The sequence below is a fragment of the Pocillopora verrucosa genome, chromosome 3 (assembly GCF_036669915.1).
Source record: "Pocillopora verrucosa isolate sample1 chromosome 3, ASM3666991v2, whole genome shotgun sequence".
Lineage (NCBI taxonomy): Eukaryota > Metazoa > Cnidaria > Anthozoa > Scleractinia > Pocilloporidae > Pocillopora > Pocillopora verrucosa.
In genome coordinates this window covers 31,614,190-31,640,470 of record NC_089314.1, presented here as the reverse complement: position 1 = coordinate 31,640,470, position 26,281 = coordinate 31,614,190, and the positions used below count along the sequence as shown (strand labels likewise).

General features: G+C 38.2%; 4 protein-coding genes across 4 annotated transcripts in view; 1 reads left to right on the top strand and 3 right to left on the bottom strand.

The window, feature by feature from the left end:
* LOC131774497 (mediator of RNA polymerase II transcription subunit 10-like) overlaps nt 1-7,360 on the bottom strand; it is a 31,760-nt gene extending 24,400 nt beyond the window's left edge. The window contains exon 1 of the mRNA XM_059090533.2: nt 7,265-7,360. Coding sequence (XP_058946516.1) covers nt 7,265-7,341 — 77 coding nt within the window. The 5' untranslated portion in view covers nt 7,342-7,360. The remainder of the gene's footprint in view (nt 1-7,264) is intronic.
* Nucleotides 7,361-10,778: 3,418 nt separating this feature from the next.
* LOC131774527 (RNA-binding protein lark) lies at nt 10,779-12,982 on the bottom strand. Its single transcript, XM_059090577.2, has one exon. It carries the CDS (start codon nt 12,900-12,902, stop codon nt 12,342-12,344), a length of 561 nt encoding a protein of 186 aa, XP_058946560.2. The 5' UTR covers nt 12,903-12,982; the 3' UTR covers nt 10,779-12,341.
* Nucleotides 12,983-13,061: 79 nt separating this feature from the next.
* Nucleotides 13,062-20,158, top strand: LOC131774510 (xylulose kinase). Its single transcript, XM_059090554.2, has 5 exons — nt 13,062-13,441; nt 14,724-15,050; nt 16,519-16,792; nt 17,782-18,093; nt 18,527-20,158. The coding sequence occupies exons 1-5, from the start codon at nt 13,076-13,078 to the stop codon at nt 18,859-18,861; spliced, it is 1,614 nt and encodes a 537-aa protein (XP_058946537.2). The 5' UTR covers nt 13,062-13,075; the 3' UTR covers nt 18,862-20,158.
* Nucleotides 20,159-21,587: 1,429 nt separating this feature from the next.
* LOC136279791 (protein NLRC3-like) lies at nt 21,588-26,035 on the bottom strand. The gene has a single exon (XM_066164019.1). The coding sequence runs from the start codon at nt 25,975-25,977 to the stop codon at nt 21,712-21,714; it is 4,266 nt and encodes a 1,421-aa protein (XP_066020116.1). The 5' UTR covers nt 25,978-26,035; the 3' UTR covers nt 21,588-21,711.
* Between the last annotated feature and the right edge of the window lie 246 nt (nt 26,036-26,281).

Here is a 26,281-nt window from a genome sequence, read left to right as displayed (position 1 = left end):
AATGTCTTTTCTCTGCGTCCAAGATCCTCGTCAGCAATAACAAAGAAACTTCAAGAAATAAAAGGCAAGTTAAAGGTTGACGAGGAATTATTCAAAAAACAAATCCAATACAACTGGTTTTTTGACTAAATCGAATTTGCACAAGCAGATAACAAAATGATATCTTCCTGCAACGGCCAATCCCGTTCCAAAGGACTAATCGCCAGTGATTATTGAAGGAAGTTTGGTCGCAGTTTTCCCACGATGGCTTAAACCGTTATTTCTCATCGGCACGTGGCACTTTCAGCCACACGAAGCAGTTTTAAATGAAAAACAATGCAAACACATTTGTGGCAGAGTTAATGCGTTATTCGTTTAAGATCCATGATTCTTGAAGACGAGAAAACGTATTAATAATTTTAGAAAAACGTGTTCTGTTTAAACATATTTTTTGTTTCATTTTCTGATAAATCATACTGTTTATACGAGTTATATAAAACAGTGTCGAAATTAAGTATAAATTAGTTGTTCTCGGACTTTGTCTATTCCGTCTTTTGGTTAATAGGCAGGTACCGTATTTACTCGAAAAAACGCCCCCGGCGTTTATTTTAAACTTGGCATCGTTGACCCGGCGTTTATTTGAAATCCGAAGCTTGCTTGAGCACTTTATCCATGAAGCAATGGATTTTCTTCATTAAATTTTACAGAAATAAATCTTTCCGTTATATCTGCAGTACATTATACGTCTAATAAATACTTAAGGGGATTATTTAACATTCCATCTTGGAGACCCGGCGTTTATTCGAAGCCCGGCGTTTAATCGAGTAAATACGGTATTACATGTAATCTGTTCTGTTAGTTATTCCCAATCGGGGATATGAAATTTTATTTTCTTTAAGGAGGAAAATAAAACAGATGCAGCTCATATAACGAGATCACTAAATATAATGTCACCTAGAGAATATAGATTGTCCAACTAGACATGCTCTCAAAGGGGTTTAGGGCTCCAGGGATCCGGGCTTAAAATTAAGAAAGGGCTCCAGGCCTCCGAGGAGAGAATTTCAAAGTTCTAGGGCCCCATATCATTTGCTTTAGGGCTACAGGCTCCACCGTGGTCGACAATCCTCAGGGGCGTAGTCTGGTTTTTCGGTCTAGGCACGCACATGAAACAAAAGAAAAACGAGCGCCGAAGAAGCTAGGGGGTATAGGGGCATGCCCTCCAGAAAATTATTATTTTTAGGGCCTCGGAAATGCCATTTACCATGTTTTCAGGGGGAATTTTGATAAATCGAAACATGGAAAAACGTTAACAATTTATGACAACCTTTGGTACAATTGATATTAGTTACAATGTGAATACAGGCAAAGGGCGAGACTTGTAATGTCCATGGCTATACTACGCGTTTTTTAATCGCATTTTAAGGGTCGCATGTTAGGCGTTCGATTTACGTCTTTCCCGGCCCTAACACTATGACCTAATTTCATTTCTTCAATAACCTCGTGCTCCTCGCATTTTACAGTTCTGTTCTCCAAATAAAATTGTCGTCAAGCAAATTGGCTTCTTTTTTACATCCTTTTTTATTTCATAACAATTTTTCCTAAGAACGAATAAATCATGTCCTCTTCTAGTAAAGCGAGAAGAGGACATGATTTTCTGTTTAAAGTTTAATGATTGAAGTCATTTCATTAAATTTTCAAAAAGGAAGTTACCTTCTGATGGTCCTCCTTTGCTGACCTTTTAACAGTCTGTACTATTCACCAAGCTTAGGTAAAGTAGCCCTTCACGATTTTGTTACATGTCTGGCCGCACAGGCTACCTCTAAAGACGTGGCTTTGAGCACTCAAACATTAAATGAACTGAAAGGACGTTGAACACTTCATCAACCCAAAAGTTCAAACTGACCCGAAATGACTACGTTTCACACTGACTTCAAATACTTTCGCGGACCTCTTCAAAGGGCCAAAAGGTGGATTTCGATCATTTTATTTTTGCCTTTCATTTTCTTACTATCGTTGTGATGACTGGGTTTCAAACTCCTGTTTTAAAGTGAATAGCGCAATATTCACAAAGACTTCTTGATGAAAAATAGCAGCAATACAATGAGAGAAAAACTCTTGCATGTGTAAAAGTCGCTTTTCGCCAATAAATCTTTAAACAAGCAGATAAATAAATAAATAATTCCTTTTTTTTCCTACGCCCTTGAATTCTGATACATACAAATTATTTTCTAATTCAAATCCACAAATAACAAAGTCTGCCCTTTTTTATTACAAACCTGAGCTTTCGGTTATCACGTCTCTTGTTGTTTAACTGTAGATTATAAGCTTCAGGAAAATGTGCTTTGCCTTCTCTCCAGATCCCTTACAAGTAGCCCAAGATGTATGGATGGCACGGGGGACAAGGGTCAAGATGCAAGGCTCGCCCAATAACATACATTCTAAGCGTTTTTACTAACATCGAAGGTGTATATGTTACCTGAGTGCCAAAAGGTAGCAAAGAAACGCGCAAATTTTTTTCAAGAAGTATAAAAAACTCTGAGCTAAGCATCGCGGTGCAAAAACCAAGAACCTACTGTTCCTCTGTGCCCACTGTTCCTCTGTTCCTCTGTGCCTACTGTTCCTCTGTTCCTCTGTTCCTCTGTGCCCCTGTTCCTGTGTGCCCACTGTTCCTCTGTGCCCACTGTTCCTCTGTTCCTGTGTGCCCACTGTTCCTGTGTGCCCACTGTTCCTCTGTGCCTACTGTTCCTCTGTGCCTCTGTTCCTCTGTGCCCACTGTTCCTCTGTGCCCACTGTTCCTCTGTGCCCACTGTTCCTCTGTTCCTCTGTGCCTACTGTTCCTCTGTGCCCACTGTTCCTCTGTGCCCACTGTTCCTCTGTGCCCACTGTTCCTCTGTGCCTCTCTTCCTCTGTGCCTACTGTTCCACTGTTCCTCTGTGCCTACTGTTCCTCTGTGCCCACTGTTCCTCTGTGCCTACTGTTCCTCTGTGCCTACTGTTCCTCTGTGCCTACTGTTCCTCTGTGCCTACTGTTTCTCTGTGCCTCTGTTCCTCTGTGCCCACTGTTCCTCTGTGCCTACTGTTTCTCTGTGCCTACTGTTCCTCTGTGCCCACTGTTTCTCTGTGCCTACTGTTCCTCTGTGCTCACTGTTCCTCTGTTCCCATTTCCTCTGTGCCCACTCTTCCCCTGCGCCCACTGATCCTCTGTGCCTACTGTTCCTCTGAACCTACTGTTCCTCTGTACCTACTGTTCTTCTGGGCCTCTGTTCCTATGTACCCTATGTGCCTACTGTAATCGGTGACGAAGGTAAATAACTAATGACGTCAGTCAGGTCGTCGTACACGAGCCATGAGCCCATCTTTGAGGAGTTTTCCGTGCACAAGACAGTGATAGAGGATTCGGAGCGGCATTTGCTGTTCTACGCTGGGACGAGGAGGCGACTGAACGATCTTAGCATCATGTTTGAATTCATCGAATCCGTCAAAAAGTATGATGACGCGTTTAGGGTGTTGCAGGATGTATTTCCAGACTTTATCATCCAGGTGGTCTGGGGGAAAATGCTCTGACTGAATCAATAGTTCCCTAAGGTTCAGGACGTCGGTTGAGTTGAATCTCCTGAATTTTACAAAGAAGGCAGCGTCAAAGTGCGTTTCAGCATTAGATGTCGCTTTAAAAACGTCATCAAATGCCCAGTCTCTGAGAAGTTTAATACAACATAATGTTTTGCCGATTCCGGGACGACCAACAACCAAAACTTTCTTACTTTTATCCGTTAGGAGGTCTTCTAAGCCTTTGGGTTGTGATTCTCCCTTGCGCGACCTTGGGTAAACTTTGAGTTGCTCCTGTCTGTCTTCAGTAAAGTCATATGTATCTCTATCATTAATAACCGTAAGATTTGTGTAAATCTGATCCAAAGTCAAATGTTTAACTGCCGTTTGTTCGCCTGGGTTTCCTAAAAAAGGTGATTGGAGCTCAAAAAGGTTTTGGGCGTCTTCTTGGATTATTTCCTTTGTTTTCGCAATGAATCGTTGAAGATTTGAGTTTTGGAGCTGTTCTGGTTCCCTTTGTGTCAGAGGAACATCATCATGTCCGCTCCTTCTATTCGGCTTTTGAGGTTCTTGATGCGACTCGATTTCATCCCGTGGTTGTAGTGGGAAAACATCATCTTGTCTTTGAGGTTCTTGGTGGGACTCAATTTGCGTCGCACGGTGTTCTCGCTCTCTCGATGCAACATCATCCTGTCTTTGAGGTTCTGAGTGTAACTCGACTTGGGTTGGACGGTGTTCACGCTCGTGTGGTTGTGGTTGGACGACATCATCTTGCCTCTGAGGTTCTAGGTGCAACTCGCCTCGGTTCGAACAGTTTTCTGGCACTCGTAACTGTTGTGAAACTTGTTCTATTCTTTCTTCTTGCCTTTGACGTTTCTGATGGGATTTTCCATGACTGGGATTTAGATGTGTTTCAAGAAACTTTGAGTTTTTCATGAACTTTTTTTCTATGCATGCCCGTGACATAATGTAGATGGTTTCAATAAGAATGCCAGCGACAAAAATTCCATTCACTACAAGAATAGCGTTCATCCAGAAGGTTTTCTTTTCCGCTCGTTGATTGCTACATTCGTGAAAAGCAGAGTTTTGGGTGGCGTCCGATGAATTCCTTGGCTGATTGGTTCTGGAGGGTAAATAACAGTCAAACGTATAGGAAAACTCGAGAGGATAAAGCAACTGAGTTTGAAGGATCATGGAAAGAACTCCTAAAACAAGTCTCGTAGATAGTTGGCAGCAGTAAGCGATGAAAAGCTGTTTTCCCTTTGAATTTTTGTTCTCTTGGTCGCCCGACTGACTCTCAGGGTCACCGTTGCCAGTGCTTGACGACAGTTCATTGACTGTATTTTTCACTATTTGGGAGTACACAGCATATACAGCAGCAATAAGGCAGAAATTGATGATCACGAAGCCATAGACGGGAACACCGTATTTGTTGTACTGCTTCATGTATTGCCGGAAACATTTTCCACGGACGAGATCAATGTTTTCAGTCTTCGCTCCACCACAACGGAAATCAAACCTGGGTTCGGTGTTTTCCACTTCAATAAAAATGCCGAGGAAGGTTGCACCCATCACGAACCAAATTGAAACGACTGCGAAGTGGCTATATTTGTTGAATGCTTTAGGCACAAGTAGTTCCTTGAGAGTATCCATCGTTTCAATACTGTTTGTATTTTCGATTAGATGAAAATCGCTCTATACCTTAGGTTGAGGACTTCTGGTTACTCGATTGTTCAGGTTTAAATAAAAGTTTATGAACAAAACTAAAATTTTAACTTTTGGCAAACTTACATGTTTTGTTTTCGCACGCCATCATTTTCTCGGCTACACAGGAAGCTGATATTGGAAACTGACGCAGAAAAATGAAATGGACAGATATGTTTTAGTTATGTCAAATTCTCTCTCTCTCTCTATTGAATAAGATGCTATGAATTTCGTTGAAAGACGCGTCAAGGAAACAATTAAGTATGGCGAGAAATTTGGCTGAGACTTCTTACGTCACCACAGAAAGAAATGAAAGACTTAAAACTCTCCTTTCACTCTCACCTTTGTGCAAGGCCCGGGCTTTTCAGTGAGCCCGCGGTATTCAAGCTTTTCAACATGAAAATCGCTCGACTCTTATTTTTCCAAAGAGTCTGTAATACTACATGTTTTCTCTTTTGACTCGTATGATACCTGCAAACCGTTACTTATCAGTGAGCCTTATCGTGAAAGACATTCCTGTTCGAAACTAAAACTATGCATTTAAACCCAGCCGTCATACGTTCCTCTATTGGACAACCTATAAGGGATTTCCAAAAGTGAAGATTATCCTTATAGTTATTTCCCGAATGATTACGTTATAACCAAATGTATACCTTGTTCTTCTTGTTAACGAAATGATACAGCTTTTGGCACCGCTACATGGTGATCTCAATAGGGTTAATCGTCAATTAATGGTCAAAACTTCAGTTTGTTATACCAACAATCGGCAGTAAAGTGGATCAATAACAGCCGTCAAGTCATAAAGATGTTCCTCTGTACGAAATGAAACTGAGTCGTGATATACTATGAATAAACAATCACTACAATCTAAACACATGGCTCTATCACTCGTTTTTACAACTTATGGAAAGAAGTGGCCTCCATTGAGAGACAATTCATTGGACTTAACTTTGGAGCGTAAAACTAGACGGCCGCTAGCGCTCGAGCTGGGCTTCAAACTTAAAAGTTCTGAAAAAAAGGATGTTTCTGATATCCCGATAAGTTTCGTCTGACCAACGCACACTTCTTCGGTGATTTTGCAGAAAACAAATTTTTGCTAAAAATTGATTCATTGAAATATTCGAAATAAATTTTATCGTTTATTTAAGCACTGTTGTCCTAAAAAAATAAACCGGTTAGTCGTAAAATGGACCCGATAGATAAATATTTTGAATATTTAAACCCACCTTATTCGTGAGTTGTCGGTAAAACTTCTATTATTTCATACCAGATGCATGTATCTTGCTTCAGTTTAAATGCAAGAAACAGTATTTTCCGATAACAGATTCTTTCATGAGTGCTAAAATCGCTTCTACTCCTTTTGGGAACATTTGACGAACCGTCTCAAGGATTTGAAATACTTTGGTCAATATATTCGTCTATGAATCTCCTGATTAAAAAATAAGTCACTCTGTATTCATGGCACTTTCACATTTCAATGTTTTTACATATCGTGGTCTAAAAAATTCATATTAACTGGTGTTAATTCATTAGTTAATGTACTCAACGGTTTAAAAGACAGTTTAATATAGTTTTAATAGTGCTGGGGTCTTATTGAAAGCTCTGTGATGAATGATAGCTCGATCTGAACATGACCATATTGACTTTACATCTACGTGGACAATTTTGTAGTTTTTTGAGGCCAAAATAAAGTTTCATTTCATTGAAAGGAGAATTTTTAACAAGGGCTCCCTTGATTAAGCGTCCTCCTTCCAATAAGCACCCTCCTTTAAGCCGAAATTTTGACTAGCTCCTGGGCACTTACTTCAGGAAATACGGTTTAATACAATTTTTTTAACTGTTATATTACACTTTGCAACCTCAAAACGCAGTGAAAATAATGTTTCTATGCATTCCTTTTTAATGCCGCAAATAGTATGAAAAAAAAAAATAGTATGATATTCGTGGCATACTTGACTTTAATGATTGCTTGGTCTTAGTTATAATGATCAGCTGTTATGATAAGTTTACATGGAAATCAAAAGCAAAGCACTCACTCAAATACTTCCAGCGGAACCTCTACATCTTGAACTCGTGCTTTACATTTCTCTATTTCCCTCATGTTTTCCATCATCGAGTTTGTGAAACAAAACAAAAAAGTTTAAACTAATAGGACGTGGATAGGTCACTGGAAGGAGGAATCTGTGTATAATTATTAATTCCGATCTGCTGTTTGGCAAGATTACTCATGATCAACTAGCACTCTTTAAGGTGACTGACGAAATCCCAATGTTAACAGTTACAGAGGGAGACGAACATTCATATTTAAGCATACATTTAAGCCAAGTTTTTGCTTTCATTTCAAGCGATCACGGTTTTGTATTAATCCATCCCGAAATTATACATGGAACGCTCGAAGATAGGTCGCTTACATTTTCTGATTAAGAACACCTTGACTTCCAGGTTGAAAATCACTGACAATGATTCCTATTTGACGTGTTGTTTCTACAAACTGTTCAATTGTTTTCTAGCAACTCAAAGCTTTCTGGAACCTTATCATCCGCCATGATCACTCTCTCCCTCTCTCTGGCAGCCCTCGTTGCATTGTGGGAAGAATAGAGGCCCTCGCTTCCAAATTTTTTCGAGGATTTACCGGTAATTAAAACAAACTTTATTCTGGCAATCTACTAATTTCACTCAACAGATTACATAAATTTTTTGCGATGTTTAATGCGTTAAACTTTCTCTTTGTGATAAATCAAGGGTGATTACAAGATCAATTCTCAAAATAAATGCATCCCTGATTCAGTCACAAGATTCATACAAGGAAGCAAAACAGGCCAAACATTACCACCCTAATTTTTCAATAAAACAAAGAGTGCAGGAAATCTACAACAATGCTTTGTTGATATACTTTTGAGTTTACAAAACGATGAATATTGACTGAAAGAAATTCAATGACAAAATAGTGACATCCAACTTTAACACCTTCCCAAACAAATACTTTCCCACAGGGCAGTAACTTTGGTCTTGTGGTATAGATGTTGCCAAAGATTAATAAATCTCACAGGTTGTATTCATACCAAGAACACAGAGCATAATTCGTTTAAATTAGATATTTGGCTTTGTAATCCTCTGACAAAAGGTGTTTGTATCAAGTCACTTCTAAGAGGTCTGTAATTCTTCTGGCAAAAAGCAAATTCAAATTTAATCATATGACAGATGGCAGGACAAGGAATTCTATCTAAAAAAAAAGTAGGAAGCTCTTAACCATTTCACTCTCAAGATCTCACTCGTAATTTTCCTTACTGCCTCTGAATCTGTTATTGGATACCTTAAGTATAAGGCCTTCCAACAGAAGGGAAGGTGGGGCAAGCAAGAGCAGGTGGAAGGCTTTCCCTTCTATCTCATACCACCTTGACACCCTTGGAAAGTCTAATACTCAGGCTAGGTATTGGATGAACTTATAATCCCCTCAATGATGTTTTCATGTTTCTCAAAATTTTTCTGCTTGACACAGTATTTACATTGTATGGAGAAATCATCTTGGTGACTCGTAGGAGTTAAGAGCGCTTCTCTGTAAAAATCAAACATATCGCGGCAAGGGTGGAAAATTCGATTTCTTTCTTATTTTAATGTTTGATGGGCTAGGCTATAACTAAAATCACTGGATACTTTTTTTGGCAAAATATCTTTTTATTTCAGAGAAAAAATACGAATAACGAAATTCCGTTAAAATCGTCATTTTTAGCAGCAAATTATTGCACGAGTTTGAGGGCTTCGCATGCAAAAGCGAACCACTATCTCGTCTTTTAAACACTAAAATCTTCTTTTTCGCTCTCATAAGACCTCACGAAATGATTTTTGTAAACATTGCGCTCTTCTTTGCGCTTAAAATAATTTAATTTCGAAAGCATGCATTTCTCTTCAGTAAAAATACTTCGTGAATAAAATTAATTTTCACCATGTGCCAAACCTTCAAATGGATTAAGCTTTTGGTGGTTGAATTTTGAAAAGATGTTCTCAACATAACTGTAAAATTTTGTTTGGGCAAATGTTTGAAGCGATACAAAAGCTTTTCAAAGTCCGTTAAAATGCAGTTATTTTTTTGACCTTTTGCGGTCAACATTCCAGTCGCGAGTCACACATATTTTAATATGTTTCAACCCATATGAGGCCGAAAAATGTACATAGAAAGATATTTCCAAATGCTCTAACCTCATTTGTCACAGAAGACCAATCCAGAGACCATTTTAGTGAGATTCTCTTGTCGTTCGTCGTATTTAGGTCTGTATAAATGATAACGTCCGATGAAACCACCAACCCTGTTGAACACCATCTTGTTGTCAAACGTTCGATATCTTTCTTCACTGTGGCGTCTTATTCAACGGTTCAGTTGACTGCGAGTATTGCTCAGTTAACAATTCCCCAAAAAAGATTACATCTAACAGTATAATTCAATGCTAAACTGAGTTAACTACAAACATGTACGCCCTTTGAGTATTTGGCTTGCACGCAATACCGGTGACAAAGGAACTTTAGGGGGTAGGTGAAGGGCAAAACTCCAGAATTGAACTCTTGGAACCTACAAAATATTTTATTTTGTAAACATTTTTATAATAGTGTCATCGTTGTCTGGTGACAAACAGTAAAATACATTTATTTATTGCAGGGAATTATTCTTGTTTTTTTGGCGCTCTGTGCCTGTCGTACTTATTAGGGATGTTTTTCTTTCCAATAAAATGGCAAGAAATACCCTAATAGCATGAAAGAGAACCTTTTATACATTTTTACAACACCATGCTACAAAACGTAGTGGTGGGAATGTGTGGCTTATGTGAGGCCGGGGTGCTATGTTCCGTGGCCAATGGGTGGGGCTTGCATAAGGGAGTGGTACTATTAACCACTGTTAATAGACCCAAATACCGTTTAAAACCTTAAACTACAGAGGGGCCGACATATGTGCGCTCAGCACAAAATAAGGTCGATCTCATCTTCAGGACCGGTAAATTTGAAAGCCGACTCGTGACTTGCGATATTCTCGGTGCATGAAAGTAAAGGAACAATTGATATATTAAAGTATGTGTGTGACTCACGACTGGAATGTTGACCGCGAAAGGTCAAATAACTGCATTTTAACAGACTTTGAAAAGCTTTCGTATCGCTCTCAATCATTTGCCCAAAGAAATTTTTACAGTAATATTGAGAGCATCTTTTCGTTATTCTACCGCCCAAAGCTTAATCCATTTGAAGGTTTAGCACATGCTGAAAATTAACTTTGCTCACAAAGTACTTCTACTGAAGAGAAATGTATGCTTTCGAAATTAAATTATTTTACACGCAAAGAGGAACGCAGTGTATACAAAAATCGTTTTGTGAGGTCTTATGAGGTTGAAAAAGAAGATTTGAGTGTTAAAAGACGAGATTGTGATTCGTTTTTGAATGCGAAGCCCTCAAACTTGTGCAATAATTTGCTTCTAAAAATGACGATTTCAACGGAATTTTGTTATTTGTATTTTCTCTGAAATAAAAAGATATTTTGCTAAAAAAAGTATCCAGTGATTTTAGTTATAGTCTAGCCTATCTAATATTAAAATAAGAAAGAAATCGAATTTTTCACCCTTGCCGCGAAATTTAGAATTTGTCTGATTTTTACAGACAAGCGCTCTTAAAGGGATAACAGTATGGAGAATAAGAATATTAAAATGTGGGAATACCGTTGTTACAATCAACAAAGCAGGGGTTTCACCACATTTTTTCCTATTTTATTTAGAGATTAACTCAGAAATGTTTGTAATATAAGTTAAAAGTTTTAACAGTTCCTAGCATCTACTTAGACAAAGCCCCTTTGCAGGATACCTTGAGTACTTAGATTTCAACAGGAAAGAGCTATACAATTTCACAAACTATTGGAACAGAACTAATCTCAAATTATGTCAACTACATGGTGTGAATCTTGAAGAGATAAAAGAACTAGAAAAGTTTTCACAAATAATAGTTTTCCTTCCAGTTAAATCTCTGACAGCCAACCACAGTCAACATTGTATGGAAAATAAGGAAAGCCAGGGAATAATTAGACCATCCTCATAAAGAAAGTAGGTCAGTGGGTCCTGGAAAAGAAAAAAATGAGTGCTGCCCCCTTCAAATTGCTTTCCTAACTCAAAAGTTTCTGATTTAAAGGCTTGATTAAATTGAGAATCTACTTTAGAAAATTTGGCAAGTTAGTCAATACAAATGGAATTCTTTTTTTTTTCTTTTTGATTCTTTCTTAATAACAAATGGATCAGCCAGGCAATGGGAGGTGAAAATATTTAATGAGGTTGGCCTAACAATATAGAAGAACTTATCCTAATGTTGATAAAACACAACACAGAATGTTCACAATTAAACCTTTAACTCCCATAAGTGACCGGGGCAGAATTTCTCCTTACAATGTCAATACAATTTCAACCAGATAAATGAGAATAAAGAAAAATATCAATTTGGGGATTATTAGTTGATCAAATACTAAATTCTCTGTATTAGCATTGAAAGAATTGTATGGTTGACAGTAAGAAGAATTACAAATTTGATCTGGGAGTTCAAGGGTTAACAAACAAAACAGAGTCTAGTGAGCACAAGTGGAAAAGATTCAACTTTGCTATTTGTCTCAAGTTTGCATATTACAAAAACAAACAGCCAATATGTCATTGGATATCAAGGACTTTTCCTATCCTGCAATATGCTTAGGATTAAGGTTGTCATATGGTGATGGCAAAGACGTGTAATTATTAATTCTGGGATGGTTGTATCTTCACTTACAAAACTAAATAAAATTATAAACAAAATTAGTGGGCAGTTGAACAAGTATACACAGAAAAGATAACAGCCTAAAAGAAGTATGGCCATCAGAGTCACCAGGATCTCTGCTAACCATCTCTGTAGGTATAATTTATTACAAATAATGATTTTCCACTTATCCTGTCTGAACGATTCCTATGGTATACAGCATGCATTTTTGTGTGTAGACAAAAGTAAAAAAAAAGCACCTTACAATCCAAAAAACAGCACTTTTTTTATGCCCAAGGACAAACTGACCTCCATTGGTTTTTTTTCCCTTTTTTAAGAAAAGGGCACTGTAACCAAGTTAGGTTGCTAATGATCCCACGATTGCCTCTTCGATGTGTCCGGGTAAGTAACAGGCCCGCCAAATCTACTGTCTCCATAATAATATGATGAAGGCGGATAAGACCGCTGATAGTCCCTGTAATCACTGTCGTATGTACTGTAATATCCATAAGAACTTCGACTGTATGACGAAGGATAGGGTGCTTGTCTGTAGTACTCGCGATCGTAGTATGGATGATAGCGGCTTCTTTCGGGAGGGTAGTAACCACCGCCGCCTCCACCTCGAGGAGGACCTCGAGAATTCCCCGGTGCTCTGTCTCTTGGGTACGGACTTCTTCCTTCTCCACCTCCCCTGCCCTTCTTATGTGGAGTGGTTGACATTAATACTCTAATAACATTGCCTTTCAGCTCCGTTTCATGTAGCTCTTTTATCGCATTTTCGGCGTCCTCTTTATTCTCAAAATGCACAAATGCATAATTTCGAACTATTGCATGCTCCACAATGGTACCGTATTTTTCGAAGGCTTCCTTAAGATCGTCTTCACTGCATGATTCTGAGATGTTCCCTACAAATAGTTTAGTAGGCATCGGTCGACTGTTGATGCAAAACTGCAAAGGATCGTTAGACAGCCACCAAACATTGACTGAACGCTTCAAAATGGCAGCGCACGCGGTCATCAGAAGTAACGCGCATGCCCTGGAATCTCATTTACGATTATTTTCCGACTATTTGCGAACAACCAGTTCCGGAAGGAAACAAAATGGCTGCTCCCCTCTTTATGGGATTTGATTCAAGTACGCAGCAGTTGAAAGCACTAGTTATCGACAAAGATCTTAAAGTTGTGACAGAGGCTTCCGTGCACTTCGATAACGATTTTCCGGAATTTAAAACGCAGGGCGGCGTTCATCAACACAAGGATAAGCTAACTGTTACAGCGCCAACGTTATTGTGGGTGAAAGCGTTTGACCTTGTTTTAAAAAGACTGAAAGAAAATGGTCTGGAATTCGGAGCTATTGCTTGTGTTTCTGGAACAGGACAACAACATGGCAGTGTTTATTGGAAAAATGGAGCAAGAGAGACATTGAAAAACTTGCAAAGTGGAAAATCTCTTTATGACCAATTTCAGGTACAGGGTGTGCACCTATGTATGGTTGGAGCACTCACTTTATCCTGTTCCTTCCGAACATTGCCCCTTTTTTTAATTTTGATAAATTAAATAGTGATGGTTGTGACAAATCTATGAGATATGCTGCACTGTTGTGTTGGTTGTGACAAATCTATGAGATATGCTGCACTGTTGTGGTGGTTGGAGGGCTGGATTCCTCAATGAATGAACTGAGTTTATGCTCAGGGCGGATCATTGAGTTAAATGTTGGGGCAAGACACTTAACTCTTTCACTCCCATGGGTGACCAAGACCGAATTTCTCCTTACAAAGTCAATACAATATCAACCAGATAAGTGTTGAGAATAAAGAAAAATATCAATTTGTGGATAACTAGTTGATCCAACACTAAATTCTCTGAACTAACATGATAAGAATTGTATGGTTGACAGAAAGGAGAATTACAAATTTGATCTGGGAGTTAAAGGGTTAACTCTCACAGTGGCTTTGTCCACCTGGAAGTTTGTTGGATAGCAGAGGACTTCTTCCTTTAATGGGATGCCAGTTCATTACAGGGTTAAATGGTTCCAATTCAATAAGTCACTGACTTATTCACTCATTTACTCTCTCACTCACTATCATTATGAGTACCCACTGGAATGCAAGATGGTGGCAAAGGTATTCCACTGTTATAAGCCTCAGCCAGTTTTTGGATTATGTCCATGGAGTGGTTTAAGTCTCCTTTTTCAGTTTCTCCAATAGAATACTGCCATACGTTCTCAGGCTTACAATGCATGTGCCTGTCTTCAGGTGCCCGTAGTATTGTTGTTGAACTGATCACTGAATCATTTTGAGAAAGCCAATCCTGTCACCTTAAAGGTCTTCTTATGATGATGGTTCTCATGTTCTGAGGGCTTTTTAAATACTTAAGCTGAAAGTGTGACATATAAGTTGAAAAGCAATACACCTAGCTAATTTATTTTGTAACAGATGTTTATTTTATTTGTAGGTAATTATGTTTCCCTCTAAATTTCACCACTAAGAGGAAACAGTATTATTGTTGCCATATTCTATTGTCTGTTTGTATTGTTAACTTTGTTAATTTTCATTGCTTGTCTTGAAATATGCAGAGTTTTGATTAGAAATGCAGATGTTTGACTGCATGCTGCCAGTAGCATGAAGTCAAAGCATCAAGAGTCATATGGTACCTCCCTACAAAGTCCTGAGGAAAAAATTGATTATTATTTGCCTGAGACATCATAAACTTAAAGTGTTTTCTTTTCTCATCAAATTTCAATTTCTAGGATTCATTTGCTATCAAGGACTCTCCCATATGGATGGATTCAAGTACAGGAAAACAATGCCGAAATTTAGAGGATGCAGTTGGTGGCCCACAAAGACTTAGTGATATTACAGGCTCAAGGGCTTATGAACGCTTCACAGGAAATCAAATTGCCAAGATATATGAGTTGAAACCTGATGCATACAACATGTGTGAGAGAATTTCCCTGGTTAGCAGCTTTGCTGCTAGTCTTTTGATTGGTGACTATGCACCAATTGATTTTAGTGATGGATCTGGAATGAATCTGATGAATATTCACAGTAAAACTTGGGAAGACAAGTGCCTAGAGGTTTGTTGATCATTCTAGTTCAAACTTTCTAAGTTACAATCATGAAGAATACCAACTCTGATATTATTTAAGTCAGCTTTAGATAATAGACCTCACAGTAAGACTCAGGCAATATATTTGTATTGTTTATCATTGAAATCTGATGAGTTATTGATTTATTGGGCTATTAAAATTAACAATGTATTTGGCTGCTTGTTTACACAACCAACTACCTTCTGGTAGAGTTAAAATGATGTTATGGGGCATATGCAGGGCGTGAAATAGCGCCTACTACAGGTGCCAATGCAACTAAATTTTTTGCTTTGGTGATCAAATCCTGAAAATTAGTCATCAAATTGGCAACCAGAATGTTTCATCATAACCCTACTTAAAGATACAGTGAATTAAAAAGATTTGGGTAAAATTTCCACACAGCCCTGCACTACATTAATATGCATTCAGTTCTTTAATAGAGAGAACAATTAAAAAAACAATACATTGCCATTGGGAGAACAAATTTGTTTTACAATAGTATGGGGCGGTACGGAAATTTTACCAAGATTTGCAAAGATAGATCTGTGGCAAACTTCCTTGTTAAGTTTGTTTCCAAAATGTAGCACATGCATTTTGATCAATAACTAGATGCCATCTTGGATTTAGGTGAGCTTGAGCATTGTATATCTTCCATTCTAGTGTCCACTTTGTTGCAGGTTAAAGATCTTTTTACTAACTTACTTTTGGAGGGTCTATCTAGAACGCTGACAGCATAAAAAAAAATGGTTTTGTTTGTCTTTGAAAATGGCAACCAACTTTTTTTGAATTGGCTACCACTTTGAAGAATTAAGGAGCTAAGTGGCTGTCAGGAAAAAAAATTAATTTCATGCACTGATATGTCTAGTAAATTTGAGGGTTGACAGACAAAAGCTTGGACTGGTCACACACCCTGGTTGTCATTGTCTGATACAATGAAAACTATAATTTGAGTACTATAAATGGAGCATTAACAGTAGGTTTAACAGAGCACAGTTTGGTTTTTGAGTTACCAAGCATTTAGAGCCTGTACATGGAAATAAGTGAAAAAGCATAATGTAGAACAACTTTACCACCCTTTGGAGGTGCACCAGTTTACAAATTCTTAGTTTCATCTAGATTCACTCACCATAAGTGCTAACCAAGCAGCCTTACACCAGTTTTTCCCTTGGTTTCCATTTTAGTTTACCACTCTTTGACCTGACAAATGAAAAAGAGTTAAGGACAAATTTTGGAGAAAAATAGGATAGTTGCTTGATGAGCATCAAATTCAAATTCCATATAGTGGGTAGTGATGACAATTTTGTAATCCAACCAGATTTGCTTTGTAGTGATTGTGTAAAAAATGGTTCAGTTGTACCCAATGCAACTTCAAATTGTAGAAGATTGAAACAGACTTTTGAAATTGCAATTGATCAATGTGGAATCTTTGTTCAATTTTTTTGTTATTTTTGGGTAGGCGTGTGCACCAAATTTGAGGGAGAAGCTTGGGGACTTGGTACCTTCCTATGAAATAATTGGCCATATATCACAGTACATGGTGCAAGAATATGGATTCAGTCCTGATTGTAAGGTTGTGGCATTCACCGGTGACAATCCTGCTTCCTTAGCAGGGATGAGGCTAGACAAAGGGGACATTGCATTGAGTCTGGGTACCAGTGACACACTCATGCTATGTTTCAAAACTCCCAAGCCTGCCCTAGAGGGGCATATATTTGTCAATCCAATTGAAGGTATTGTATATTTGATTTAGTTTGCATTCAATGTTTCATATTGAAAGCTTTTTGTAAGGATTTCCAAAAATGTGTGTGTCCTTCTCAAGCAATGGAGGAGATGTATACAAATAGTTAATTAACAAATTGCTATCCCTCTCCTTATGAAGCTTCATTGGTCACCCATTCACATAGGGATTAATTTCAAAATAGTACTTTTAAAATATAAGGCCATATGTGGCTTGGTACGGTCCTACATAACTGATCTTACCTCTACTATACGTATGGAACAAGTTATTCTTTGTGATCCACCAAAGAAAGTCACTGAAATAATCCATTATGTAAGTCTTATGCAAAAATTGGTGATTATTTACTCTCTTAGCATGGCTGCAGCAAAAGTTTGGAACTCACCTCCAACTGAAATAAAATAAGCCTCTACTTTTGGCAATTTTAAATGTTTGCCTTAGACCCATGATTTTGAATTAGTGCTTTCCTGATGTCTGTAAAATTTTAAATAGTATTTTTTCTTATGGTGTCAGCAATTTTTAAGCCATATCAGTTTTTACATGATTTTAGTCTTAACTTCTGTTTTATAGCATTTCATTTGTATAATTTTTCAGTGATTCTAGGTTTTTTTAATCATATTTTATCTGCTTAGTTTATTATGGTTGTTTTATATTTTTTCACACATGATCATTAAGTCATGTAGCATGTACTATATAAGTTTATCAATTATTGTTATTACTTTCATTTACAACAAATAAAGACAAATACTGGATTGTTTGTGTAACAAACATCTCATGGTAGATAATGTGACTTATGTCATTTATCCTGCAAGAAATGGCCAACTCTAATTTTGCTTATGACTTTTTTACTTGCAACTGTTAGTAACACTGTCAATAGTTTTTGTAGAATGAAAGCAAAACTACTAAATCATTTTTATCATCTGTATTTCTTTCCCAGCAAGGCAACAGTGTGAAAATCTGAAAATATATTTTTCTTCCTTGTAGAAAATGCCTACATGGCTCTTCTCTGTTTCAAGAATGGGTCCTTGACAAGAGAGTCCATACGAGACTCTTCAGCAGACAACTCCTGGGAAATTTTCAATAAAGCTTTGAAGAACACTGATCGTGGCAATAAAGGAAACATTGGCATCTATTTTGCAGCCACAGAAATAACACCTTTTGCTGTTGGAATTCATCGTTTTAATGATAAGGGGGAAAGAGTTGATTCATTTTCAAAAGAAATAGAAGTGAGAGCACTTGTTGAGGGACAGATCATGGCTAAGAGAGCTCATGCAGAAGCCCTAGGGTACTCATTAGGTAAATAGTATGATCCCAGATTATCATTGTGTTCCTTAATACACATATTTAGTAAAATGATTATTATTGCTTTGTATTCTTGTTTGTTTTTAACCCTTCAACTCCCAGAAGTGATTAACATGTAACTTATCCTGGTCTGTAATATCCATACTTAATCCAGCAAAGAAGTTTTGAGAATACTCAAACTTTTAAGATAGAAGTTGTTATCTTGATTTAACACCCAATTCCTTGTTCAACTAATGGTTATTTTGAGTAGCATAACTGCAATAAAGCTAGTCAAATGAAAAGTAGTCAAAGTGGAACATTTGAAGCTGAGCTTGAGTCAATTGGAGAGTGCTTAATAAAATAAGGTTGTTTTGATTATCTTCTGGGGAATATACCAAACTAACCCCTACACAGCAAGGCTATAATTTTGTTATTATTCTGTTGTTAGGTTCAAATACACGCATACTTGCAACAGGAGGTGCATCATCAAATTTTGCCATACTTCAAGTAATAGCTGATGTGTTTTATGCTCCTGTCTTTGCCATCCAAGATACAGCCAATTCAGCTTGTCTGGGTTGTGCATACCGTGCTAAGCATGGCTGGGAGCGTAGTAATGGCAGGTCTTTTATGGATGTGGTTAGTGGAGCACCACCTTATATAAAAGTAGCAGAGCCCTTATGTGATGCTCAGAACATCTACAACCCACTGACAGCCAGGTACAAGGAGTTGGAAGACAATATTGTTGACAGTTCTCATCATCAAGTGAAGAAGCCAAGGGTGTAAACCTCACCTAATGTTCAAGTCTTTGCCAAGCATTTGGCAATCAGTCGAAAATCATAATCTGGCAGCCACAAAGCAATCTGATGTTATCAATACATTAATACAATATCAGCAGTGATAAGAATGAAGAAAAGTATGGATTAGTAGTTGTTCCAATACCTAATTCTCAGAACTAATATCACAAGAATTGTATGATCAACAGTAAAGAGAATTGCTTAAATAAATGAGATAAGGGGAGGAAAGGTTTCATAGAATATTATTTGCAGCAAACACAGCTTTAATAATCCATTTCACAGTTGCATGCTTAGTTGCCAAGCCTTTGAACTAGAGTGAGGCTAAGAGTGACCTTGTTATGATACAAACCTTGCTGCTTTTCAAATGTAAATTACTTTGTTATTATGCTAACTAGATACTGGTCTTTATTACAACAAGGTCACTTTCAGCCTCACTCCAAATTAAAGGCTTGACAATTAAGTACATAACTGTGAAAAGGCTTATTATGTGTAGCATGTGCAATGGAAAATAAGCCTAAAAGTTTTTTATCAATATTTTTTTATGTATGTGTAGTTGTAAATTAAATTGAGATCATAAAGGCTACTTCTGGTGACAATTTTTTCAGAAACATATCTTCCACAGACAGGTATAACATCAAAGGACATTATTGTGTCATGAAAACACAGTCTTTTTTTTTCTTTTTTTGCATCACACCTGCAGTAAGCCAGTTTTTTGACTGTCTGAAATTTTGAAGCAAGAAGGAGTAAGAAAGGCAAGAAGCTATTAAGCTTGGAAAACATTCAAACAGATTTCTTTGAAAAAAAGGGGCAAAAAACTGACATCTCTGCTTCTTGTTGTTCAAACTAATTGCCATGAGTTTCTGATGTTTTATTCTTTCTCTTGGCCTCACTGTCATTACCTTTCTGCTTAGTGAATGAATTGTGTTGAAAGAAGAAATTTCTTTTTGATGAATTTTAAGAGTAAAAGGGTAAATATTTTTGAAGGGAAATGATGTGCAGAAGCCTAATACATAATTTTCAGTTTAAAAGTACACACATGGTTATTCTGTAACAAACATTTGGATGAAATTAAAGAAAAGATTGGTTTTTCAGACAGTTTGTACAGGTACATTTCATCTATGTCTCTGATTATTTTCTTTTCTGTAATATTTTTTTTTACTTTTTACACCAAGGTTAACTGATTCTGTAAATCTTGTTTTACAAAAAAAGGTTATTTTGTGTCCCACTTGATTAATTTTGACCAAAATTCTATGTAAGTGGACAGGAATTTATTTAAGATATAAAAATGTGACATTTATTTCATGTCGTTTACATTTTAAACTTACTAAAATACTGCATTTCCTGGAATAAATGCTTGTGAACTTATTCAAAATACTGGTCTCAAGGAGGGGCACTTATTGGAGGGAAAGGGCTCCCCCCTCGTTTAATGGAGGGGGTGCTTATTAAGAAAATAACTGATTCTGCTTCAATTAAAGCTTAAAAATTTGTACATTGAATGGCAATAGAAACAGGTTTCCTTTGTATCCCTACTACTTTAGTGAGTGAGGGAGGAGGGGCGCACGCTTGCTTGATATTACGACCTAGGGAGTGGAAACTTATTTGGGGTAGGATTGTGGGTGCTCATTCAAGGGAATAAGATATTTACTGTTGGTTTGGGATATGAATTAGAATCTACATTATGCAGCAAACAGGTAATCAGAATACAAAAACTTTGCAAGCAAAAGTGGTTATCTTGATCTATCTCCAAATTCTCATTACTAATTTATTGCAAGGAAATTTGCAACAGGTAAAGAGGAGAGTTAACAGTCATATATTGGGACTCTGTGGGTTAAGAATAAGTGATAAGTGTTTCTATAGAGGAATGGAGGCATGTCTCTCTTGTAAATTTATTTTGTTCCAGTCTGATATTTAGAAGGTTTCACCTCCCCCCTCTGCTGCCCCACCCCTCTCCACAGCTTTCAAGTTAGGTCTAACCAAAGGGATAGATATATGACAACGCAAGTTTTAATTGGCTTAAAAAATTTATTCTACTTTGATAACTTTGGGAGTTCTGACTCTATTTACAAGAACTTTTAAGCTAAATACCTTAACTGTCTGAGTCTGGTACTTCATCAGATTTCGTAGTCCAACTTATTAACATTTCATCATACCAGACGAGAAACAGGCCCTAAACATGTACAAAAATACTCAATATTTATGACAACGGCGAAAACCGCAAAAATTGTTTCGATTACATGAAATAAATCTTACACCACAAACCTATTCAAAAAGGCTCTTTTTTAAGTGCGACTAGTCAATTTATAATTTGGTTACGATTTCACTGGTAGAAAGTATGAAACTACCTGAACCGGATCGCTTCCACTCAAAAAAATTAAAACAAATAAAACAAATGTATTGTACCAAGCAATCTGCATTATATTAACTTATTTGATCCGCTTATAATCTCCTAAAGAGCTTCAATAAAGAACATTTATGAGCATGCAGTGAATTTAGGATCGAAAGTAACCAATCATAAAATGACAAAGTTTCCTGAGAGGTCCGTGTTTGTTTGTTTTCTCTGCAGGAAGCTTTGTGGTTTTACTTCAATGTTATTGGTTCATTTATAAAAAAAGTTTGACATCCTGTGTTCCCAATAAACATCTTCATTGGTTCATTTTTCTTCATTTCGATCCGGTTCAAATAATCTCGCTGCCTCAAGCGCATCTAACACTCACTTTGCTGTCAGTCACGTTTCTAATTTATTGGTTTGTAATTGTCACTGAGCTGGTTACCTCACAGTTATTTTGAATAGTAAGTTGTTATAATAATTTTTTCATTTTTTAATTGGAATTGCTGAGGCCTAAAGGATAAGCTTACACTGACTATTGCTTAGTAAATTACGTACGTGTTGCTTGCTTGTTATGTGTCGATTGTGTGAGAGGTTTAACGTGCGTAGCTGACAGTTGTTGTTGTTGATGGCTTCAGCCAAGTGTCGTGCTCCAATGTCTGAGATGTTATTGTTTGTGAGGTTTAACGTGTGTAGCTGACAGTTGTTGTTGTTGATGGCGTCAGCCAAGTGTCGTGCTCCAATGTCTGAGATGTTATTTCTTGAGAGGTTTAACGTGTGTAGCTGACAGTTGTTGTTGTTGATGGCGTCAGCCAAGTGTTGTGCTCCAACGTCTGAGATGTTATTGTGTGAGAGGTTTAACGTGTGTAGCTGACAGTTGTTGTTGTTGATGGCGTCAGCCAAGTGTTGTGCTCCAACGTCTGAGATGTTATTTCTTGTGAGGTTTAACGTGTGTAGCTGACAGTTGTTGTTGTTGATGGCGTCAGCCAAGTGCTGTGCTCCGATGTGTGAGATGTTATTGTATGAGAGGTTTAACGTGTGTAGCTGACAGTTGTTGTTGTTGATGGCGTCAGCCAAGTGCTGTGCTCCAATGTGTGAGATGTTATTGTATGAGAGGTTTAACGTGTGTAGCTGACAGTTGTTGTTGTTGATGGCGTCAGCCAAGTGTTGTGCTCCAATGTGTGAGATGTTATTGTATGAGAGGTTTAACGTGTGTAGCTGACAGTTGTTGTTGTTGATGGCGTCAGCCAAGTGCTGTGCTCCAACGTCTGAGATGTTATTGTATGAGAGGTTTAACGTGTGTAGCTGACAGTTGTTGTTGTTGATGGCGTCAGCCAAGTGCTGTGCTCCAATGTGTGAGATGTTATTGTATGAGAGGTTTAACGTGTGTAGCTGACAGTTGTTGTTGTTGATGGCTTCAGCCAAGTACTGTGCTCCAATGTCTGAGATGTTATTTGCTGAGAGGTGTAACGTGTGTAGCTGACAGTTGTTGTTGTTGATGGCGTCAGCCAAGTGCTGTGCTCCAATGTGTGAGATGTTATTGTCTGTGAGGTCTAACGTGTGTAGCTGACAGTTGTTGTTGTTGATGGCGTCAGCCAAGTGCTGTGCTCCAATGTCTGAGATGTTATTGTCTGTGAGGTCTAACGTGTGTAGCTGACAGTTGTTGTTGTTGATGGCGTCAGCCAAGTGCTGTGCTCCAATGTGTGAGATGTTATTTCTTGTGAGGTCTAACGTGTGTAGCTGACAGTTGTTGTTGTTGATGGCTTCAGCTAAATACTTTGCTGCTTCGTCTGTCAGTTGATTTCTTGTGAGGTTCAACCAGCGTAGTTGAGATTCCTTACATTTTAACAATTTACAAATCTCAAAACTACCTAATGGACCAACATCGTTTTGACTCAAATCTAAATGTGAAATTTGTTGAACATTCTTAATTACATTTACTAAAGAAGAGCAATCAACAGCTGTGAGGTGACCACGAATAAAATTTACAAAATTAAAGTTAATTTGTTGAAGTTTTCTCTGAACTATCGACTCTATCTTATCACTTTCGTTACCACATTTAAAAAGCGTCACTGCTAAATCTTGTTCGTCTTCAGTCGGCCAGCAGGTCACCATTTTGTCTTCATTCTCGGTCCACTGTTCGTTGGAGTCGGCGCTTTCTTTCATTTCAGTTTTCACAGGAAGAAGGTCAGTGATGATTTCGCTTGGTAGGTGAACTTTATCCTCCATTAGTCCTGCCAGAAACTGAAAAACCAGTTGCCATTTGCCGTTCTTGATGTTCTCGGAAACAAAGTTCCTCAATTCTGTTTCACTCATACTATTTGCCAAGTGCCTCGCAGCGAAAAACTCTTGTATTGTCAGATGAATGAAACAGAATTGGCGTTCAAGTTTAAGCGCGCTGGTTTTACGGTCGGGTAAGCGATGAAAAAGCGCGTTGTCTTCCATTCCGCGTACTTCGTTTCCTTCAAGGATCAGTTTTCCTTCTTTGATTCCTTCAAACGCCACTCTTCCTAGTTTCTCGAATTTCTCCTCCACATCCGAGGACAATTCATCAGATTCAAAGTGTTCACGAGTGATATCAGTATCGTGGAATTCTTTAGTGTGTCTAAAATAAAACAATTTCACTGCAATCTTGTATATCTTGGTTAATTTGGAAGGGAGCGTAACAACAGCGGAACTTTCGAACTGCAATATTTGGAACAGACTTGAGCATATGATGAAGCTGTTCACAGGGACATAACAGAGCGAAAGTAAGTTCATGTTGCTGTTGATGTGTCGCCATAGTGTTTCGCCTGCTTGCTTGTCGTCTCCCGTAAATTTGTAGACATATTCTTCAATTTGCTCGGTTGAAAACCCCAAAATCTCGCAGATTTTGTCGAATGGAAGGCGTCTGATGCTCGGCAAAGCCGTAGGTCTCGTCGTGGTCACAATTGAGGCATCTTTGAGGAGTTTTCCGTGCACAAGACAGTGATAGAGGATTCGGAGCGGCATTTGCTGTTCTACGCTGGGACGAGGAGGAGGCGCCTGAACGATCTTAGCATCATGTTTGAATTCATCGAATCCGTCAAAAAGTATGAGGACGCGTTTAGGGTGTTGCAGGATGTATTTCCAGACTTTATCATCCAGGTGGTCTGGGGGAAAATGCTCTGACTGAATCAATAGTTCCTTGAGGTTCAGGACGTCGGTCGAGTTGAATCTTCTGAATTTTACGAAAAAGGCAGCATCAAAGTGCGTTTCAGCATTAGATGTCGCTATAAAAACTTCATCAAATGCCCAGTCTCTGAGAAGTTTAATACAACATAATGTTTTGCCGATTCCGGGACGACCAACAACCAAAACTTTCTTACTTTTATCCGTTAGGAGGTCTTCTAAGCCTTTGGGTTGTGATTCTCCCTTGCGCGACCTTGGGTAAACTTTGAGTTGCTCCTGTCTGTCTTCAGTAAAGTCATACGTATCTCTATCATTAATAACCGTAAGATTTGTGTAAATCTGATCCAAAGTCAAATGTTTAACTGCCGTTTGCTCGCCTGGGTTTCCTAAAAAAGGTGATTGGAGCTCAGAAAGGTTTTGGGTGTCCTCTTGAATTATTTCCTTTGTTTTCGCAATGAATCGTTGAAGATTTGAGTTTTGGAGCTGTTCTGGTTCTCTTTGCGTCAGAGGAACATTATCATGTCCGCACCTTCTATCTGGCTTTTGAGGTTCTTGATGCGACTCGATTTCATCCCGTGGTTGTAGTGGGAAAACGTCATCTTGACTTTGAGGTTCTTGGTGGGACTCAATTTGGGTCGCACGGTGTTCTCGCTCTCTTTGCAGTGGAACAACATCATCCTGTCTTTGAGGTTCTGAGTGTAACTCGACTTCGGTTGGACGGTGTTCTCGCTCGTATGGTTGTGGTTGAACGACATCATCTTCCCTCTGAGGTCTTAGGTGCAACTTGCCTCGGGTCGAACGGTTTTCATGCACTCGTAACTGTTCTATTCTTCCTTCTTGCCTTTGAGGTTCCTGATGAGATTTTCCATGGTTGGGATTTAAATGTGTTTCAAGAAACTTTGAGTTTTTCATGAACTTCTTTTCTATGCATGCCCGTGACAAAATGTAGATGGTTTCAATAAGAATGCCAGCGACAAAAATTCCATTCACTACAAGAATAGCGTTCATCCAGAAGGTTTTCTTTTCCGATCGTTGATTGCTACATTCGTAAAAAGCAGAGTTTTGGGTGGCGTCCGATGAATTCCTTGGCTGATTGGTTCTGGAGGGTAAATAACAGTCAAACGTATAGGAAAACTTGAGAGGATAAAGCAACTGAGTTTGAAGGATCATGAAAAGAACTCCTAAAACAAGTCTCGTAGATAGTTGGCAACAGTAAGCGATGAAAAGCTGTTTTCCCTTTGATTTTTTATTCTCTTGGTCGCCCGACTGCCTCTCAGGGTCACCGTTGCCAGTGCTTGACGACAGTTCATTGACTGTATTTTTCACTATTTGGGAGTACACAGCATATACAGCAGCAATAAGGAAGAAATTGATGATCACGAAGCCATAGACGGGAACACCGTATTTGTTGTACTGCTTCATGTATTGCCGGAAACATTTTCCACGGACGAGATCAATGTTTTCAGTCTTCGCTCCACCGCAACGGAAATCAAACCTGGGTTCGGTGTTTTCCACTTCAGTAAAAATGCCGAGGAAGGTTGCACCCATCACGAACCAAATTGACACGATTGCGAAGTGGCTATATTTGTTGAATGCTTTTGGCACAAGTAATTCCTTGAGAGTATCCATCGTTTCAATACTGTTTGTATTTTCGATTAGATGAAAATCGCTCTATACCTTAGGTTGAGGACTTCTGGTTACTCGATTGTTCAGGTTTAAATAAAAGTTTATGAACAAAACTACAATTTCACCTTTTGGCAAACTTACGGCTGCCAATATTTTGTTTTCGCACGCCATTATTTTCTCGACCACACAGGAAGCTGGTATTGGAAACTGAAATAGAAAAATGAAATGGACAGATGTTTTGGTTATGTCAAATTTTCTCTCTCTAATGAATAAGATGTTCTGAACTGATTTCGTTGAAAGACGCGTC